The 21024-nt window shown below is 39.2% G+C and overlaps 2 protein-coding genes across 2 annotated transcripts in view; one reads left to right on the top strand and one right to left on the bottom strand.

The window, feature by feature from the left end:
- The window catches only part of ift140 (intraflagellar transport 140 homolog (Chlamydomonas)), a 29920-nt gene that overhangs the window by 7210 nt on the left and 1686 nt on the right, over positions 1–21024 (bottom strand). Inside the window, exons 3-18 of the mRNA XM_061707736.1 lie at positions 19346–19567; positions 18065–18186; positions 17529–17659; positions 17032–17207; positions 16401–16492; positions 16215–16321; positions 15959–16101; positions 15618–15821; positions 15442–15514; positions 15201–15292; positions 14953–15080; positions 14730–14847; positions 14523–14644; positions 14263–14398; positions 13117–13248; positions 12231–12457 (exon numbers count right to left, since the gene is read on the bottom strand). Of these exons, the coding sequence (XP_061563720.1) occupies positions 12231–12457; positions 13117–13248; positions 14263–14398; positions 14523–14644; positions 14730–14847; positions 14953–15080; positions 15201–15292; positions 15442–15514; positions 15618–15821; positions 15959–16101; positions 16215–16321; positions 16401–16492; positions 17032–17207; positions 17529–17659; positions 18065–18186; positions 19346–19567 (2225 nt within the window). The remainder of the gene's footprint in view (positions 1–12230; positions 12458–13116; positions 13249–14262; positions 14399–14522; positions 14645–14729; positions 14848–14952; positions 15081–15200; positions 15293–15441; positions 15515–15617; positions 15822–15958; positions 16102–16214; positions 16322–16400; positions 16493–17031; positions 17208–17528; positions 17660–18064; positions 18187–19345; positions 19568–21024) is intronic.
- On the top strand, positions 458–11842 carry tmem204 (transmembrane protein 204). Its single transcript, XM_061708407.1, has 3 exons — positions 458–1463; positions 2249–2404; positions 8668–11842. Exons 1-3 carry the CDS (start codon positions 1184–1186, stop codon positions 8910–8912), a joined length of 681 nt encoding a protein of 226 aa, XP_061564391.1. The 5' UTR covers positions 458–1183; the 3' UTR covers positions 8913–11842.

Here is a 21024-nt window from a genome sequence, read left to right on the forward strand (position 1 = left end):
AAAGCAAAGCTTGCTACACCCAAAGCGGCAAGATCTAGAGAGCCAGAAAAGGAAAGACAAGAAGAGAAACAGGTCTACATTTGGCCCCTCTTCCCATTCTCTTTTCCTCTCAGGAAACACATCCTGTTGCTGGCTGACTGTGGCGGCCAGTATGTTTGTCGCACACGAGAGAGAGGACTTTAGTGAACGCCTCCTGTGCTCTGGACAAAAGAACACACCAAACAGTGACGTCTGAGATGTGGTCTTCTGGACACTCTCTCTCTCTCTCTCTCACTTTCTCACACACACACGCACACTGACACCCATGTACATCTAAAGTGATCATGAAGGAGGGGACTGTTTGTTTAACGCTAGCTCCTACTGCAAACTGATGCCTTGGACTACGATGAAAAGCAACTCCCCTGCATTTCAGCTGTGATCTGAAGCATTCACAAAGAAACTTGGAGAGGGAGGGAGGGAGAGTGAGAGAGAGAGAGAGAGAGAGAGAGAGCAAGAGGGAAAGAAGCAGCAGGAGGGGGGCTGAAGGACGTCTCGTTCCAGTGAGGCAGTGAAGCACTTCAAATCAAGACAGCCTTGGTTAATCTGTGTAAAGCTAACAAGTCAGCTTCCAAGAGCGTTTTTATTTTCAATCTGTTCTTTGAAAGAAATGAGGCCCTGCTGAAGACAAAGAAGAAAAAAAACATTTCTTCCTCATATTCAGAAAAACCTTTTGCACAAATAGAAATCAGACAAGTGCAATAAGCAAAGCGCTGAAGTTAAGAAAGGGAAAGTACAAAGACAAAACTTTGAACAAGGATTGTGAATTAAGAGTCAAGCTGCAGCCAGCCGAAGCCAGTGGAATGGACCCAGGTGCCCGTCGGATCAATCCCCAAGTGCCCGCACTGCTGTCTGAGGAGGAGGGCTGAGGATCTGTTGCAACGACAACCAACTCATGAATGAGGATGAATGGAGATGTTCTTTAGCTAAAGCTTAAAACAAACAATCTTGCCAATTCATTTGTGCAAGCTGGACCAACGCTAGCTGACAGCTGGAAGAAGAGGAGGCTGTGGAGAGGAGTCAGGGGGCCCAGAGCCCTTCTGGTGCCTCTGGCCCGGAGGAGGGGAGCACTCAGCACACCGAGGAGGGACACGACTTGCAGGAGGAACACCACGGAGGGGCAGAAGTGGCGGGTGTCGGGCGTCGCATGGCCGTGCAGAGGCTGGTAGCGGCAGCGGTGGTGGTAGCCCTGCTGTCCCTGGTCCTAAACAATGTTGCAGCCTTCACCCCCAGCTGGGTCCTGCAGGCTCTGGAAGATGGACGCAAGCGGAGTGTGGGACTGTGGAGAATGTGCCCCAGTGGAGGGGAAAGGGGCCGGGATGACCTCCAGGGGGGCAGCAAGGTGCAAGGGACTCAGAGGCATTGTGAAAGCCTTGGATGGGGTTCTGAGAATGCAGGTTACCAGGAATCCCGCAGCACTGTTAAATGTAAGTTTTCCCTTCACTTTGGATTTCAACGTTCACCTAAGAGTGTTATCTTGATCTGCTTTGTAAAAAACTGAATGTCAGCAAGCGTAAGAGTCTAATTGTTTCTCTGAACTACTAATTAGATGTGGTAGTTCCTGAAATACCAAATGCAAAGCTGAGTGCTCAGTGGAATGTGGTTGTTGTCTGGTTCCTGTGGAAAACACTGCTGAAGAATTTCAATGTCAGGGGTGCTATCCAGGTAATTTGATACATATTCATAAATCAAACCTACCGTCTTAACTTTTAGGGTTATCTAATGTTGAGTAAACATCAAGCTATGGCAGTCAGCCAAGAATTTACAGGATGTACTTTATTTAAAAGTCCCTTTCTTTTTGTTGGCGATCATGCTGCTCAGTGGCTTTGACTTTCTGGAAAAACACCAACAGCGCTATGATGGATTTATTTTCTTTACTAAATTAAGCTCCCATTGAGAAATTCCCTTTCAAGAACAACTCTGGGAAATGCTTGACTTCCATTAGCCACCTTTACTGGGCACAGAGGGCAGGCCTGCCTACTGATAGACTATGTAGTACCTCACCATTCATGGAAGAAGAAACATTTATAAATCACGTCAAAGCTACCTTGTTACATGTGATTGCCACTGAGGCTTTTTTCCCCTCTTTTTTAAAAAAAATATTAAGACTTAATTGGATTTATGCTTTATCCTACTTCTAGTAAGTACAGCGCTAACCTGTTTCAATCACAGAGCAAGTGATCTAACACGACTTTTCTTCTGGTCCCTACAGTGCAGTTCAACATGATGCGGGCATGTAACCTGATGGCAACGGTGGCTCTGACTGCTGGTCAGCTGATCTTCCTCCTAGGCCTGATGGAGCTGCCCTTCATCTCACATGAGTCCCAATGGTGGGAGGAGGCCATTGCTGCACTCTTTCAGCTGGCCAGTGAGTACCAGCATGCAATGTGTTTATGATGTGATGGCATCTACTTCACCACTTTGCATATTAAATTAAAACAAGGAAAGAAAGGGATCTTAGTGTCAGAGTACCATAAGAGCTAAAATGAGACAGAGTGAGATCTCATTTTGGACCATCCTCAAATAGTGCGTAAAGTTATTGTTAAACATTTTAATATCCCTGCTAAGACAACACATCTATTGCTTAATGCTTGGCCAGCAAAAATGAAACCCTGTCTTTATTTAGAATTACCAAGCAGACAATATTTTCAGTGGATGCAAGTGCACGTCCAAGTTAAATGCAGATAACATACTTGAAATGTGTGGAAAAACATGTAAACTGTGCAATACTATGGGGGGGGAAAAATCGACTTAACTCTATACCAATTAGTCCAAGATCTTTTGTTTCCATATTTCTCAAACTGGGCTTGCTTAAAATGTATTATTTTGGATTTTTGAGCAGCAAAACTAAAACACTAAAAATGGGTAAAACTAACATAAGCAAAAGAAAAAGGAAACAGAAGTGTTATAAAGAAAGACAATCTTATTACTAATCACAATCAGACATAGTTTAGCCAAGTATTTGAAATCAAACTTCTTTACAACAACAAGAACTCATCCTGTGTGCAACACTAAGAATTGGTGAACATGGCATGTCCCAGTGCCCCTGTTGAGGAAGTGTGCTGTGTTGTGTTGTATGCAATGGTTGCTCAGCTGCATGGTATTAGAGCAGCAAGAAGGGGATCTGCTCTGAGTCTAAATTTAGTCTTAGCCCAGAATCCATGGGCCAGAGCAGCAGTGAACCAGGGAGCGACTGCCGGGCGCCAGGATATCCCTGCTCAGGACGAGGAAATGTCTGTGACTACCTGTTATGCAAAACCCTAAGCTGAAGAAGGAAAAATAGGGGAGGGGGAATGAACGGGAAAGACAGTTTTCGAGAGGGACTGTGTTTGTGTAAGCAGGAGGAACTATACAAATATGTTTGTGTTTGTGTCATTTGTTTGTTATTCTTTGCATTTATGGCATGTCTTGGTAGAGAAATGTCTTGAGGTACACAAGAGCAGGGTGGGAGTAGTCCCTGTCTATACAAGCTGCCCAAGCTTTTATGTCTGTTTACAAGACTGAAGGGTAAATAAAGGAGTCTCTTTATTCTGTATAAGGTATTCAACAGATGATGGATTTGATCCAGATCTTGTTGAGCGAACAGACAGTCAATGTTAATGTACTTCCCCTTATTAGACAACACAATCAGTCAAACTTCAGTGTCAAAGAACCATTCATCCATATGTTTAACCATCCATCCATTCAGTCATCCATCCATATGTTTAACCATCCAATCATTCAGTCATCCATCCATACGTTCAACCATCCATGCATCCATATAGTCAACCAACCGTTCAACAATTCATCTATTTATCACCCTATCCTATTCATGGTCACCAGTGGTGGACAGTAACGGAGTAAATTTACTTGAGTACTGTACTTAAGTACATATCCAGAGGATTTGTACTTTACTTGAGTATTAGATTTCTTTGGTACTTATTACTCTTACTTGAATACATTTCCAAGACAAATATTTTTACTTTTACTCGAGTAAATTTCTAGGAAGGCTGAAAAGTACTCGTTACTTTCAGGTCTGCTCTTTTTTCTTCTTCCCTAAAATCCTATTGGACACAAACTGTTTTTGTCAAAGGACAGTTTGTTATGCTCTATATTGCTATATTGTACTGGTACATGTCATTCCTGTAAAGTTAATGGACTTCAACATTAAGTTATTGAAAGCAGAGATGTAGTTTTTCGTAAAGCAGTGGTCTTTGAGGGGGATCCAGACTTAGTTGGATGGTGCAGGTTCATTTGGTTTCAGTTCATGATTGTTAATAAACTCTGCATCATCTGCTGTCCTCTTATGATCCCATTCATTTGATTTGTTTTTGGTGTTTCTGCAGGTTTTATATAACATTGTGGTTCTAAAAGCAGCACATCAGTGCAGCTGGTTTCAAAGAGTTAATTCTCAGAAACAAGAGTTAAAAGATCCTTAAATTAATTTAGAAAAAATATAGTAATTTACTGATGTGGAAAATAAGAAATTTACTCTTACTCTTACTTTTACTTAAAGTAAATGTAAAAGCATTTACTTTTGGATACTTAAGTACCTTTAAAAGCAAGTACTTTTCTACTCTTACTCGAGTAATATTTTGACTGAGCTACTTTTACTTGTAACAGAGTAAATTTTGACCAGTAGTATTTGTACTCTTACTCAAGTACTGGGGTCGAGTACTCTGTCCACCTCTGATGGTCACGGAGGTCTGCTGGAGCCTTTCCCAGCTGTCAGTGAGTGAAAACACTGTGAACAGGTCTCTTGTTCATTGGAGATTGAGATTTCATGATTGACATTCAAAGTGTGAAGCAGAAGGTGTCAAGGAACTGATAAAAGCTTGATCAATAAAGACTGACGCAAAAAGACAGTTGTCTTTGTATAAAAACAAAACAAACAGTGGACGCCTACTGTACTTCCTCAACATCTAAAAATAATACGCTTACTGGAAAACCTAATCATCCAGTTATACTTTCTTACCATTTAAGGGCAACAAAACTGTTGAGTAACAAGAGGCATGATAGGATCTTAGGAAATGGACTCTTCCCTACTAAAAACCAAATATTAATTAGTGACAAATTATGTTTGGTCATATGTGAACACTTAGAGCTACACTGGGTAAATATGTCTTTTTAATTTTGGGAACATTTTTCTTCTTATTTATGGTCAGTTTTAATATGAAATGACCTGAGGATAATGCCATTTCATGTCAAGGCTAATTAAAATTTCAGTTGTTCATCCTTTTAATATTTAACTATAAAAGCTAATTGTTCTGTTAGAAAACAACAACAAAAAAGCACTAAAGAAGAATGACACAAACAAACAAACATTAAATGATGCATCTTTTTTATGCTTCAAAGGCAAAATTGTGCCTCCATTCATATTTTAAGGTTTTCCAAAATATACAATGTTTAACTGATGTTTAATGTTAAACATTACATTTAAAGATCTTAATGTTTAATGCTAAACTGTGTTACTATTTTGTACCAAATACATTTGAGGCAGTTCATTATATATTAAGACATCTCAATACTATTGAAACTGGTGACTGATAGTTCAATGCCGTCATCAGACTTAACAGTTATTAAAACAACATTGATGTACAGCCCTAATTTCTACAAAGGGCTGCAAAATGCAAAAGTGGTTTATCTATCAAATTCACAAGAAAGTAGGCCTGTGTTGAAAAGATCGATTCTCCGATTTTAAATCGATTCTCATATTAATTCCTAAAAATCGATTCATATGTCTAAAGATCAATTTAATTTTTTTTTTTTTTTTCATCATTACAACTTTTGGTATTTTTTTGTTTATGCCCAAAAAAGGAATATTTTGTTGGACACGAGAATAACTGGTGCCATGTTTTTGCAGGTATGAAAACATTAAAGTTTTCAGTTATAATTGCATAAATTGTCTATATTTCTTTGCTTTATATACTGTCTTGGGGTTACATTTGCATAAATGTTAAAAACCAAATTCTCATAAATGGGGAAAAAATGAAAGCGATTTCATCCGTCTCTGTTTCCTCCCTGGATCTGTTTGATAATTCTGCCACACAATGTTTCTGAAAGCAGTTCTATCAGCATTCTGGGAGGTGATTGGTCCTTACAGCATCATTAGCTGCCAATACTTGTTGTTGAATCTCGATATAATACTAGTATTAATATATTGCATAACTAGACAGTCATATAATTCATGCAACAGCTGAAAAAACAGTTTTATTAACAGTAACCCAAATCAATATCGGATCGAATTGGATCGAATCAAATCTTGATAATCGATTCTGAATCTTAAGAATCGGAATCAAATCGATTCTTGATATTTGAATCGATCCCCAGCCCTACAAGAAAGCACGTGATCATCTGAGACCAGATGTACAGGCTACTACCATTCATCTATTCTCTATTCTTATTTTAGCCCTCCTCTAATGAGTCAGTGGACTGGCTTCAGCTTTGAATGAATGGGGATATTTATACACTTCACTCCCTTTCTCTTGAATGTTTTAATTTTAAGATGTGCCATAATACTCTGGAACTGTTTGTTAAGTGTGGAAATGTGGCATCATAGTATTTAGCCCCACACAGTCAGATCTGAGCTATATTAGCTGGTCAAGAGACTCAAAGCACAGAACTGGCCTTCTCACTCCAGGACACAATAGTGGAATGTGTTTTCTAAATGAACAAAAATGTCAGCATGCCAGACTAAACCCCTCTGAGATCTAGTTTATCATTTCATTTAATTTAGAGGAAATGACGGGATCAATTCAGACTATGAAAAAACATGCCCCTGAATATAGATCTATTTCTCTGGATGTTGTGAAATACTTGATGATAAGCAAGTGATACATTTGAGCATTTGTATGCATTTTAATATTAAACAAGACACTGTTATCTGGAAGGAAATGGTAGCAGATAATGCAGAACTAGCATGATCACAGGAATTATTTAAATGTCTATGTCAAATGTCATACAAACATATTACCTTCTAACTTAGGGTGTGGCAAGCAGGGAAGGAAGGAAGGATGGAAAGAGGAAGAAGGGGAAGGAAGTCTGAGAGATAACTCTGTGCCAAAAAAAGAGGTTCACACAGCCCGAATGGGCTGGAACATGGACAGGAGATTATTCATTATCTTGGATAAGGAGCCAGACAGGTTAAACATGAGCAGACTGACCAAACAGTTGCATTCTTATATGTACACACGCAATGATATACAGATCCAATTATTCACATCCTCACTTAAAACAATGGCAGTCATCTTACCGCAGAAGCAGAGAAAGAAATATAAATGAGCTCCCCCACTGCTGCAGCTGATGGCTCCAGGAAACGTACTGATTCATATCCTAAAGCACTAACATCCCTGTTTCCAGTTATTATTTATCTATACATAGACACACTAAAGGAAACATTCCTTACATTGATTTGTATGGAACTAGCATGGATTGTTTTTAAATGTTTATTGATCTTTCTGATCCTCAGAGAATGAATCAGACTAATTTTAGGAGACTTCAGACCTCTCTTCTACCACCTCAATGTTTTCAAACAACTGAACAGATTTTCATGACAGCAGATATCGTTTGATAATCATGCCAATCTTACTATGGGCTTGACACGAAAGGCTCAACATGCACCTCTCATATTAGGACTAGGGCTGTTCGATTAATCGATTTTAAATCGTAATCGCGATTATGTAATTAGAACAATGTTAAAACGTGAAAATCGTAAAATCGATTTTTCACTTTTTTTTTTATCTTGTCTGCACACATATTAATGATTGATGGAAATACCTCTCAATACCTGCGACAAGTGCCCCATCGGAGAGGCTCTTTAGTGTAGGAGGGGGCGTTGGAACATGCCACCGGGCATCCCTCAAGCCAGATGCGGTAGACCAGCTCGTGTTCCTTGCAAAAAACTTGCAAATGTGAATAGCAAATGTAATGACTGACATTACACACCTCTACCTCCTTCATGGGTTGCATTATTATTTAGCATGCAAAAACCCAGTTTAATTTAATTAGAAAATGTCTTGTTTTATTTAATTGGAAATATAACTTACTGTATGTTTGCAAGTGCTGATTTGCTGATTTTTTTTTTCAGAGATAAAACTTTATATTTTATTATATTTTTTTAAACTTTTTTTAAACTTATTTTACAGAGTTTTGCACTTTATTCATTCATTTTGGTTTAATACGTGCAAAGTTTGCACTTAAAGCCCAATGGGGCAAATGTTCAATAAAAAAACTGCATATTTGAAATCATTTCTTTGCCTTTTGTCGATTCACAAAATAATCGTAATCGAAAATCGGATTTTGAGAGAAAAAAATCGAGATTTTATTTTTGGGCAAAATCGAACAGCCCTAATTAGGACAGATAAGACAAGATTGCTTTGCTGTTCTGTGAATATATGGATATATGGTGCTCCAAGCAATTTCACACAGGAACAATTACACCGTGTTTTCGCAATTGGTGATGTGCATATCTAAAATCCAGTATAATTGCAACTGGAATTGTGTTTAATATTCAAGAGCACTTCACATAATCAGAAAAAAATGCTTTGGTGACTATTTCAAAGGCACTTGATTTTCACTTTTCATTATAATGTTAGGGAATCAACTGCATTTAAACTGACTGATGTTCTTTTTTCTTTTTGTGCTTCCACGCAGGTTTTGTGCTTGTGATTGGACTTGTGACCTTCTACAGGATAGGACCCTACACACACCTGTCCTACTCCTGCTATGTGAACATAGCAGCCTGCCTTCTGGCTACATTGGCTGCAGCCATGCTCATCTGGAAGATTTTACACCGACGAGATGACTGCCTTGGACCTCAAGTAATAATCATCAGTCGCTCACTGGCATCAACTTTTCGCCCACGCCTAGACAACGACTATGTGGAGTCGCCTTGTTGAGCCATGAGACCTCACGAGCAAAGCCGATAAGGAGTTATCACCAAAAGGGACGAGATTGTTTCCTCGACAGCTGGTATTTTACTCCACTACCTGCCTTAAATGTGACTCAAAGGAGAGGACGCATTCCAGTGGCTCCACGGCAACTAGTTACCTGCAATTGTACACAATTTTTGTTACTCATGTCCCTATAAATGTATCAGAATAATTTTGCTGCTTAAAGCACAAGTCATATATTTAACTAAAATTAACATGCAAAGCAGCACCAAAGTTTGAAATATAACATATTGTAGCGTGTTGCACGTATTTACACTTGGGTGGGCTATTTGGTAGCGAGTATGGAATTTGTATGAAGACAGTCTTATAAACTATCTTTATGAAATGATCAAGCTGGAACTGGACTTATTTCGTTAAAACTGCACTTACTGAATGGTCCCCTGCATGATTCTAAATCGCAGACATTTGAAATTGAAATATCTTAACTCATATTTAGATCCCACTTTAAATCTTTTTACAATTTAGACATATGTAATTTAATTCTAAACCAGATGCTGCGCAGTGATATTTTCATCATATTACCAAATAAGCCATTGTCACATAGTTTTAACATATACAGACAAATGCAAACTGAAAAAAAAACGATGTACCTAAACCTGAATCTTTAAGAATTTTCCACCAATTCTCCACCACATATAAATATCTATTTTTCAGATGTGTTGCATTTAATGATGACATGAACATTATAATGCTTAAATTGATTTTTCATTATTTTTAATTTCTTTGTAAACTACTTGCTTCTGGTACATTCTATGAACTCAATATGATATAAAATTAAATTAAAAAAATAGAATAGAAGTAATGATGGTAGTACGGTTTATTGAGACCATACTTTCATACTTCTGCTTAGAATTGTTCTACGTGGGTTTTCCCAAAGAAGACTTTTAAAAAGTGGCCAATAAAAACAATATGTTTAATGTAAATTGTAAAAGTGACATAAACTGTAATAGAAATATTAAATATAAGTATTTAAATACAGCTGAAGTTGTCTGGTGCTGATGAGAAAACCTGACATATAGACAATGGAGAACAAATTATAAAAGTTAAGATGAGAGACAGGAAACAAAGCTATTTTAAGTGTTAAGGGTCAAGTTAACCCTTTAGAAACTTTTTTTTCCAAGCCCACTATTATATTTAACATTTTATTCATTTACTGCTCTTTCTGGAGTTTTCAGACCCATTTAAAACCCAAACAATTAACTTCAGGTGATTTGTCTTAAGGTTTATTAAGTTACTTATTTATAGAACACACAAAAAAATTCAGATGTCTCATGTATGGAACACACTTAAAAATTCAGAAAGAAGAACACTATTATCCAAAACACAGCTCCTTGTTAAAATGTACTTAAACACTCACGTGGATAGAGGATAACCTCCTTCTTGTTAGATAAAAGATGTGCCATTTTATTTTAAATGTAATTTAAATCAATACTAGTAGTTAATTTTTTTTTTTTTTTTCATAGATATTGTTAAACAAGACTAAACGATGCAAAATCATATAGTTTGGCATTAATACAAATAGGTATGTTGGTGCAGAATTTAATGACAAGAGCGCCTCTCAAATCTTTACCACAGTTGGGACTGATCATGCTACCAGGGACACAGACACTGAAAGAATGGCATATATTGAAAACCCATATATCCTACAAGCAAATGTTACACAGTCTTTTAGAAACTATGGGTGAAAAGATGACTTCTACGACAGAATAACAGTACACACTTACTCTCACTTCGAGAGATACAACCTGAACGTTTTGTCATGGTCCTCATATTCTCCAGACCTAAACATAATCTATGGGGGCTGGAGATCAAACTGCCATCATCACGACTGGAAGACAACCTGAATATTTTTCACAACTAGCCCTTTAGGACTCAGAACATTCAGTGAGTGACGCCTCCACTGACACGTAAGAACCAGACACTGAAGCCTCTTCCAGAAGCAAACTTAGAATACTGCAATGTTGTGGAATTTATAGTCAACTTATAATTGAAGCGTTCCTGTACATCAGGGAACGCACTGTACTTATGTGACATAGATGTGGTTGTCCCTGCTGTTTCCTATAGCTATTTCATTATATTGCCTCAAATAAATGTTGGAAATATGCCAAAGCTCTGGATCAAAAAGCTAAATTCAGAATTAAATATGAAAGCCATTGTTGATTCAAAGATCTACCTCAGAGACATAGGTCTCAGAAGATACAGGTTACTGTAGCAGGAATTGCAAAATCCTGTAAGTGGGAGATATCAGTCGTTAAAAAAAAAATAGGAGCAGTGTTAAAAATAACCATCAATGAGGAATTAGTAAAACTGTCATCACTTCTATTAAAAATCTTTGGTATATCCGGTCAGTAGAATATACTGTTCTCCCATTTGTTTGTTTTTATGCCAATTTCCTATTTGCGTAATGTCTGTACGTGTGAAAGCAACAGTACAGCAGAAAGCAGAATGAGTGCCCTGACTCACGTATTTTCCAGAATATGATATTGGATTACTGCTGAAATCCCAAAGACATTCTTAGAACAGACACACGCACTTACAAGCACGTACAGATGAATGAGCACACACTTTTCTGATGTGATTTAATGTTTGCAAGAATGGGAAGGGCACTCCTTTTGGACCAAACTGGCATGGGGACCTCCTGTAAGTCTGTATGTGTGTGTGTGTGTGTGTGTGTGTGTGTGTGTGTGTGTGTGTGTGTGTGTGTGTGTGTGTGTGTGTGTGTGTGTGTGTTTCAGATAGTGTTTAGAAAATGACATCCCCTCCGAACACACCCGCATACTAACAAAAACAGTCTTTTATATACACATTGAAGAGTTCCTTCCTCAAACAGATGCAAAGAAACTCCTTAATCATGTCCTGTATTTTAAAATCTTTTTCATGTTCTATTATAAACAAATAAAAGTTTGGTTTTGTTGGATCAAATTTGGTTAAAAGATCACAGTATAGTACCTTTTTTTGTGGTATTGTGCCTTTTAAGTGTGAGATTTAATCAGTTGCTCCAACACTAACAAAATCTTATTCTTGGAAGGGATTTTCCAAATGTTGCTATTTCCGTATTCCATTCATCCATCAATCCATTATCTACACCCACTAATTTCAATTCAGGGTCATGAGGATCTACTGGAGCCTATCCCATCTCTCTTGGGGAAAAGCGCAGGGGTACACCCAGGACAGATTGTCAGTATGTGTATTTTCAAATGTGATATTTCCAAATATCTGTGTAAAAAAACTGACTGATTGATAATGTGCTCATTACTGCCATACCTCTTGATGAGCTTGATAGACTTAAAAGCCTCATCCATATCACCAGTGGTCAGGTAGAAGCTGAAGTTGAGCATGGCATCACGAGTGGTCTTCTCACAGTTCTCCAGGCCCACAAAGTCTCTCAGAGCTCGCCTGGATACCATATGGGGGAACTGGGCATGTGCTCCTTTTACAGGCTGGGTCTGTTGTGAAGGTGGTGGGGCCTCAACTGGATCCCTTTCACCTGGCTGCAGAATGTTTAAAACATTTTAAAAATTAGGAAGATGGGTTTTGAAGATAGATAACCATGTTATTTAAAGTACAGAAAATTTAAAGATATTGAAAAATGCAAACATGACTGGAAGAAAAAAGGTATACAATACAAATCCTGGGGAAAACTAGGATACTGGGACAGGGAGTGTGGATGAGAAAACCAAATGACAACATCAATTCATCTATTCATCAAGATGACTAAATTGGGAAACGGACACTGATAGTGAGTTCCGGATATTTCATGGATGCATTTGTGCTGCTGATCTTTGGAAGCCACCATGTTCCTTTTGGTTAAATGCAGCACAAGGCATGCACAATCACAGCTGCCGGAAACTGGGAGTCAAGAACACTGAAGCTTTCGCAACACATCTTGGGAGACAGAAACTTACTTCCGGTCGAAAGACACCACCTTTCCGAAATAACAGCTAGGGTGTGATAAAGGTTAATGTAAGAATAATGCTGGGTATAAGTACATTTCCAACAAATATGTTAACATTAAAAAGAAAACCGCTATCTCTTGTACAATCAACTTACACATTTCCACAGTGAAATGACACATTTACAGTGTCAGGTGAGCCGCCACCATTGCGCTAAAAAGACAAGAAGAAAACAGAGCAGTGTTCCCGGCGCTCACCTTGCAGCTGAAATAATAGTAGGGCACATCAAGAGCAAGCAGTGCTTGTAGGCCTGAAGGTTTGTGATAGCAGTCCTGCAGGAGGAGTCCATGCTCCTGTGTACAGAAGAGCGTCACCACCAACACATCCACCTAAGAGAAAGAAAGGTGTCACATTGTTAAACCATTTTTGAGTCTGTGTCTGTCAAAAAACAGGATAATTACCAGTAAATATTTCAATAAAAAATATCTATACTTAAAAATGTTTAAATATACTGTAATTTTCTCTATTAGGCATACGTTTATCTTCACAATGGATTCTTCTTTTATTGTTCAGCTCTGATTTATTTAAAAAAAAGTACTCAGAAGAATTATTGTGGATCGCATAAGAAATGGAATCGACTGCAGACTCAGGAAAGAACAAGCAGGATACAGGACAGGTAGGGGAACAACTGAGCAAGTATTCATACTGCGAAACATCATCGAACAGGTTAATGAGTGGCAAGCAACACTATTCATTAGTTTTGTAGACTTTGAAAAGGCTTTCGACTCCGTCCATCATGAAAGCCTGTGGATCATAATGAGGAAGTATGGAATCCCGGAGAAGATTGTGAGAATGGTCCAATCGTTCTATAAAGACTTCCAGTGTGCAGTGGAAGACCAATGAGAAATATGCGAGTGGTTCAACCTTAAAATGGGATGCAACATGTCCAGCTTCTTGTTCTTAATAGTAATGGATTGGATAAAACGTCGGACAGTTAAAAAAGGAGAAAAATGGGATTCGCTGGAAACTGACATCAAAACTCGACGACCTGGACTTCGCGGACGACATAGCATTGCTCTCCTCCACAAAACGACATATGCAGAGTAAAACAACACAGATGAACGAAGAGGCAAAGCGAGTGGGACTCAGGATCAATACACAAAAAACAAAAACTATGAGGATCCACGCAAGAAATCAGGAGAAAATCCAAATCAATGGGCAAGACATCGAGGAAGTAGACCAGTTCCCCTATTTAGGAGCCACAGTTTGTAAAGAGGGAGGCGGAATGAAGGACCTAAAGAATAGACTGTCGAAAGCGAGAGGAGCATTTGTCAAACTTGGGAAGACCTGGATAGGTGGATAGGTAACAGGTCTGATTTATTAGTGTTGAGAGTGACGCTTACCATATCCAAATGACCCACTGATGAAGATTCAGATCCAACAGGTACCGTCTCACAAACGAAAAGTCGAGGTTCGCTCTCATCCCAGAAATGAGACACAGGACAGAGACCACTCAGTTCAGATCCCCGGATCTGCTGCCTAAACAACAGAAGACACATGGTTGCTACTGTATGTGACACCCACACAAAAATGTATAAATAAACCTAAATCTGAATCAGTCTGAATGAACTCAGTAAAAGCAGCCACAATCAATTCCAGTTACTTTTCATTATCCTCTGGCTGTAAGATGCCACTGGACGGTCTGCCAGTGAAGAAGTCAAAATGTGTCACAGTGTCCATCTCAATGTCATAAAAGTAGACTTTATGATCTGGCCGTCCGTTAACCTGAGAGGAAAGAGTTGCATTCAGTTAAACTGTTTTTTAGCACATTAAGGTTTCAGAGAAGAGTGACTGTATGCTGCTCTGTCACCTGAGTGATTACGATGCTGACTTGGCTTCCATTAGCGTTACACTTGACCGACCTCAGAGCTCCCAGATTGCAGATCTGGTCAGCCAAGTTTTTAGTACTGCTGTGAGCTTTGGCATCCCTATAAATACACAGAAATTGCCAATAAAGAGACAAGTAAAATGCAGCTAGCGTTCTCTTTAAATTGTGTTTGGACTAAGGGAAGCGATCCCCATAAACTTCATACCTTCTAGAGAGTTCGAAAACTCTAATGTGTGCTGTGTCTGTACCTACGACCAGAAAGGACTGGCACACATTCAGCAGCACAGGATTTCCCTCTGCCTTGGTAAAAGTTAAAAGCTGCTTAACTGTGCCCTGAAGATAATAGACAAAAAAGACTCTCAATAATGGATATTAATACTACTTACACAGGTTATATCAATTTTTAGTCCCCATTGAGGGTTAGATAGTTGGTTCAAAGTTAGGCAAACAGACCTGCGGCGTACGGATTTGCACCCTGTTTGGTTCCACAGTGTAGAGGTTCTCACCATGCACAGCTACCACGTGGGACTCACAAGGAAATGATCCTGGGACATAAAAAGGATGGACGGTATGATAAGTTGGTGTGAGTTTTCAACATGAAAAGAATAAAAGTACCGTATGTTGAAAGAAATAAAGAAATAAAGGCTGCATAAGCCTTTTGAACCAGTTAGTGGAGGTTTAGTTTGTATCATACCTGTACTCCGCAACACTGTCCCTGAAAGCTCATAGACGGTGACTAGTTTGCCATTCCAGACTGTTACTGAGTCCTGGTGGTGGGACACAATCCGTCGTATTAATTCAGTTGATATTCAGTTTCCCATCATATCCATTAGAAAAATAAATTGTAGAGGTTGTCAGATCTATTCTTACCTTGGTAACACACACTCCTTTGATGTGCATGTCAGACTGAAGAGCAAGGTGCACTCCTGTGCTGAAGTTAGAGATGCTGAGCTGTGTTGGGGTAAGTTGCACTGCTGCCACCTGCTGACTGAAGTGGGCTGACATCATATGCTCACAAAGGATCAGCACTGTCTTTGAATTGTTAGCTGCCAACAGATTCAAGCTGGAGCCCCACTGAAATCAAAGTTCTGACTTTATTTTCTTAAAAAGATCATCCTAATTTATTCCTGACAGTATACACACAGTAGTTCAGTGCTAGTAAATCATAAATGATCTAACTAACGGTTTATATGTGCTGGTTCAGACAGTACCTGTAGAAGAGTGACATTTCCCTCTATTTCAGTGGGGGTTTGTAATTTCCACAGATACTTGGTGTCCCTTCTGCTGCTTCTTGGTTGCACTACCATCCTCCAAATTGCTATGCGTCCTTGGGAAGTACCAGCTGCTAGGATTTCTACAGATTCCAATATAATACATGTATTGACTTTCTTGATATTTGTATACTGTTGTTATTATTACCATCATTCTTTCCATATTTTCTGCACAATGTGATAACACTTCAGTTACCCTTTGCTGCACAGTATGAAATAGAGTTGATCATCTCTCCCCTCTCAAACCCCAGAGTCTCATCAAGAGACAAAATATAGTTCTCATCCTTGTCCAGATCCCACAACCTAAAAGAATCCAACGGAAAATGATTACTAAAGCCATAATTGTGTAGTATGCGCCTAGACAGGGTATGTGAAGACTTACCTGATGATCTGTTCTCCTGTCGATGTGATAAGGAGGCTGTTCTCAGTCCAAACAATATCTACACTCTCCCCAGATTTGGTGCTCAACTTTACCTGTCATGAAGACACACTCATTAACTCATATGTGTGGATCTGTAAAAAGCATGTTGTTCTTATACATTTATAAGAAATTTACAAATGTGTTTGTAATACGTAATTGTTTCCATCTTACATGATTGCACTAATACACCATTTTTCCATTTTGCACTCTTAAATAAAGCCATTTTGCTAAAACATCCCATGTCAAGACCAACGTGTTATTTTTTAATTTTAAAGAAAATCATCAAGACATGGACAAAAACTTTAAGGTTCCTTATTTCTGCATCTTCTAACAAGTTACAAGGAACTGAGCTTCTTTTTTCTAGTGTCACCTTGTGGCAAACCATCCATAAACACACGGCATGGAAAATAAATCTCTATGTCTGCTGTAGTCTTGGAAGAGTTATAAGACTTATTACTAAGAGTGACTTCTTGTGTTTGTGCTTTAATGCAGAATGTATACATATATGAAAAGTATTCAACAAGACATTCAAATTATATATATAAAATAATAATAATAATAATATAAAGAAATGGTGCAGGGTATGTTATACCTTCATAAACTCCTGTGCTACTCCTTCAGGTCCCAGCATGTACTGTGACAGCATGAGGGTCTCAGTGATCACTGCAAGGGCCTCTTTCTTCTCAAGGTAGAAAAGTTTCTTGATGGAACCTTCTACACTGAATAGTGTGCACGTCTTACAATGTTCATTCACACTATGGACTTTACCTGTGTATAATGGACACATGGTTAAAGAACAAATCAATAAAATATCTTAGTATCCGTCTCGGAGCATGACGTGTTAGCTGATAAGAAGATCTTGCTGCTTTTATACTTGTTCCTTTCAAAACTCTCTGCTTCATTGGGCATGGAAATGTAGATATTTCATTCCATACACTCAAATTCATTTGGGAAATCTTTTTACTCAATGGAGTAAAGCACCATGAATTAAAACAAGCTGAAAAGCAAACTTTACAGCTTGAGGTGGATGAAACATAAAAGGTTTTAAACGCAGCATCCCCAAACTCAAACAAAATGGTTAAATCTTACCATCAGCAGTGCTGACAAAGAATGCAAGTCGCTCTTGAGGACCCATCTTCAGAGGGGCTCCCTTCCAGCTGAACATATCTAGAGCATTCTCATCTCCACTCACAGATGCACGAGCTAGCATTGCCACATCACTGTTAGGAGGGTAAGGGCACACTGTCAGAGATTAAACATATATTAAAGGGAAATTTCAAGGTGTTTGATCAACTTGGCCTCCGTTTTCCATTGTATTTACTGCTGTTTGTACTTTACACATCCATCTTGTTGTGGTACACAAATAAATTAGCCAACTGACTTGAGGAAAACCAATATACAAACTGCCCACATCCTTCTCTTGCCAACTTATTGGAAAAAAAACTTACACATGTTCTACCTACCTAGTCTAAGGATACAGAATACAACTGATAAAGGCTTCAAGTTCTCAGTGATTAAGTTAAGTAAATCGTGCTTAGCACTATCCTAATTGCAAAAAATTCTGACTAATGCAGCAATGGGAGCAAGTGTGAAACTTACTTAAAGAAAAAAAGTGAACTACTTACTCCCCAGGTGAAGCAGGTCTGAAGATGCAGCAAGTTAATGGTTTGCTATACTCGTGCTTTACTAGATGGTTTCCTTGAAGTTTCCCTCTGGCATCTACCCTCCATACTGCTAGAGCTCCACTCTGTTAGTAAATAGTTAAATCATATGTTAACATGTCATGTTTTATGCACATACGTTTTCTCAATCATGCTTTATTGCATTAATCAGGCCTATGTAAAGTACACAAAATTGGTGATTCAGTCTTCATCCAATATTCCCCCTAAATAGGCTTGCTTATCACATATGGAAAATTAGCCCATCTGCAATAAAATGATCACTATGTGGAGAAAAGGTATATATGTGGCAGGTAGAGAGTGGGTGGTATGGACTAAAAAATGTATCACGATAATTTCTGGCATTTATCCCGATAACGATAAAAATGACGATAAAAAAATACCAATTCAACTCCACCTTTTTAACTATAAATCTATCACCACTCATTTCCTTCCTTCCTTCCTTCCTTCCTTCCTTCCTTCCTTCCTTCCTTCCTTCCTTCCTTCCTTCCTTCCTTCCTTCCTTCCTTCCTTCCTTCCTTCCTTCCTTCCTTCCTTCCTTCCTTCCTTCCTTCCTTCCTTCCTTCCTTCCTTCCTTCCTTCCTTCCTTCCTTCCTTCCTTCCTTCTTCCCTTCCTCTTTTCTCCCTTCCTTCTTTCCTTCTTTCCTTGTTTCCTTCCTTCCTTCCTTCCTTCCTTCCTTCCTTCCTTCCTTCATTCCGCTCTCTCCTTCCTTCTTCCCTTCCTTCCTTCTTTTTTTCTGCTCTCTCCTTCCTTCTTCCCTTCCTCCCTCCCTTCCTTCCTTCCTTCCTTCCTTCCTTCCTTCCTTCCTTCCTTCCTTCCTTCCTTCTTTCCTTCTTTCCTTGTTTTCTCCCTTCCTTCCTTCCTTCCTTCCTTCCTTCCTTCCTTCCTTCCTTCCTTCCTTCCTTCCTTCCTTCCTTCCTTCCTTCCTTCCTTCCTTCCTTCCTTCCTTCTTTCCTTGTTTTCTCCCTTCCTTCCTTCTTTCCTTGTTTTCTCCCTTCCTTCCTTCCTTCCTTCCTTCCTTCCTTCACGTACGTTGTGCGTGGATTTAACACAGAACCATAAATCAGCTTTACACAAAAACGTCATCAACGGGAATTAATCGTTTTTACCGCGAGATGACAAATTCTTACCGTAGGGAATTTTTTGACGGTTTATCGTAAACGGTAAAATATCGCCCATTCCTAGTGGCAGGATGTTTTTTGAGTAAGTTACTGTACACAACATACCTGATCACCAGTTATCAAGCGACTACCGAAGCTACTCCACTCAAGCAGGGTGATGCGGGCTGTATGTAGACTGGGTAGCACTGTTTGATCTCCAGAGGGGTGTGTGAGCAGCACTACCTCTCCATTCTCCCAGCCCAATGCCAACACTGTCTTTGAAGGATGCCACTGCAGCACAGTGGGCTGGTGAGGGCGTTCTACATGACAACTCTCCACATACTCTCCCTGTGTATGGACAAAAGGTATTATCAGCATGCATCAATTAGAATCAGAATCAGAATCAGAATCAGAATACTTTATTAATCCCAAAGGGCAATTCATTTATACAGTCGGCCTGTCCATAGCAACAACACATGATACACCAAACCGCCAACATCCACGACCACATCAGCAACAACAACCACAACCAGTGACAGCACAGCAGAGCAGAATGCAAATACTTTATGGTTCACAGTCGTTCATAGCAAGAAAACTTAAAGTTTCATTTTGCATTTAGCAGCCTTATGGCAGACGGAACAAAGGAATCCGCATAGCGGTTTGTTTTCCGCACCGGCACATAATACCGCCGACCTGAGGGCATAATTACAAAGTGGTTGGCCAGAGCATGATCAGGGTGGGAGAGTATCCTGTCTGCTTTCTGCACCACCTGTGCTTTCCAAAGAGAGCAGAGGTCTTTCAGCTGGACTCCAGTAATTTTAGAGCAAACCCTAACAATGTCGTTCAGACACTTCTTGTCTTTCATGGATAGACCACCAAACCAACATATAAAAGAAAATGTTAAAAGAGTCAATAAAAGTTTGATAAAAGGTACATAAGATGTTTCTGCTGATACCAAAAGAGTTGAGTTTCCTCAGCAGATAGATCCTTTGATTTGCTCGCTTTACAATGCCATCAGTGTTTTCATTGAATTTCAATTGCGAGTCGAACACAGTTCCCAAGTATTTGTACGTTTGTACTATTTGTACCTCTTCATTGTGAATAGTGCTCGGTTTGGGGTCGACACTGGATTTCCTGAAATCTATTATCATTTTTTTGGTTTTTGCTACATTTAGGTCGAGAGAGAGCTATCTTCACACCATTTGATAAATTCGGGGAGGGCACAACCGTGATTTGATTGGTGGCCCTTGAAAGATACGTGTTCTTTTGTCTGGAGAACCAAGAAAGACTAATGGAATAAAGTTACAGGTTAATACAACTTTTAATCATGTCAAGCACAAGGTTTTTTCCGGCCGGAGGTACAGTTGTCTCCGGCCGGGGTACACTTCTTCAGACCGCGTGGGTCGGAGAGAAATGCACCACGTTTTCATGAGTCCAGTTGAATTTATACTGAAAAGGAGGATGTTCTTTGCAAGTGAATTTCATTGGTGGAGGGAGTCAGCTACGGGAAAAGACCCCCGAACTTTGTCACTTCCAGCTCTACATTTCCTTTAACTGTCTCCCATCTGAGGTGTCAAACCAGACCGCAGATCAGACCCCCCAATGCTAAACATCTGTTTCTTTCCATTGTCGTCTCTCAACAAATTGTATGTGTATTGCTATCAAGGGGAAATCACCTTAAGGTGTCACCTTTCCCCCGTCTCCTCTCCTACAATGTATATTTGTATTTAACTTCTAATCTAATTTAAACCTTTTGCTCTTAATCAGAATGAGATTACTTTGAAGAGAGAGCTTAGACAGTTTTG

This window comes from Cololabis saira, chromosome 19 (assembly GCF_033807715.1).
Source record: "Cololabis saira isolate AMF1-May2022 chromosome 19, fColSai1.1, whole genome shotgun sequence".
NCBI lineage: Eukaryota > Metazoa > Chordata > Actinopteri > Beloniformes > Belonidae > Cololabis > Cololabis saira.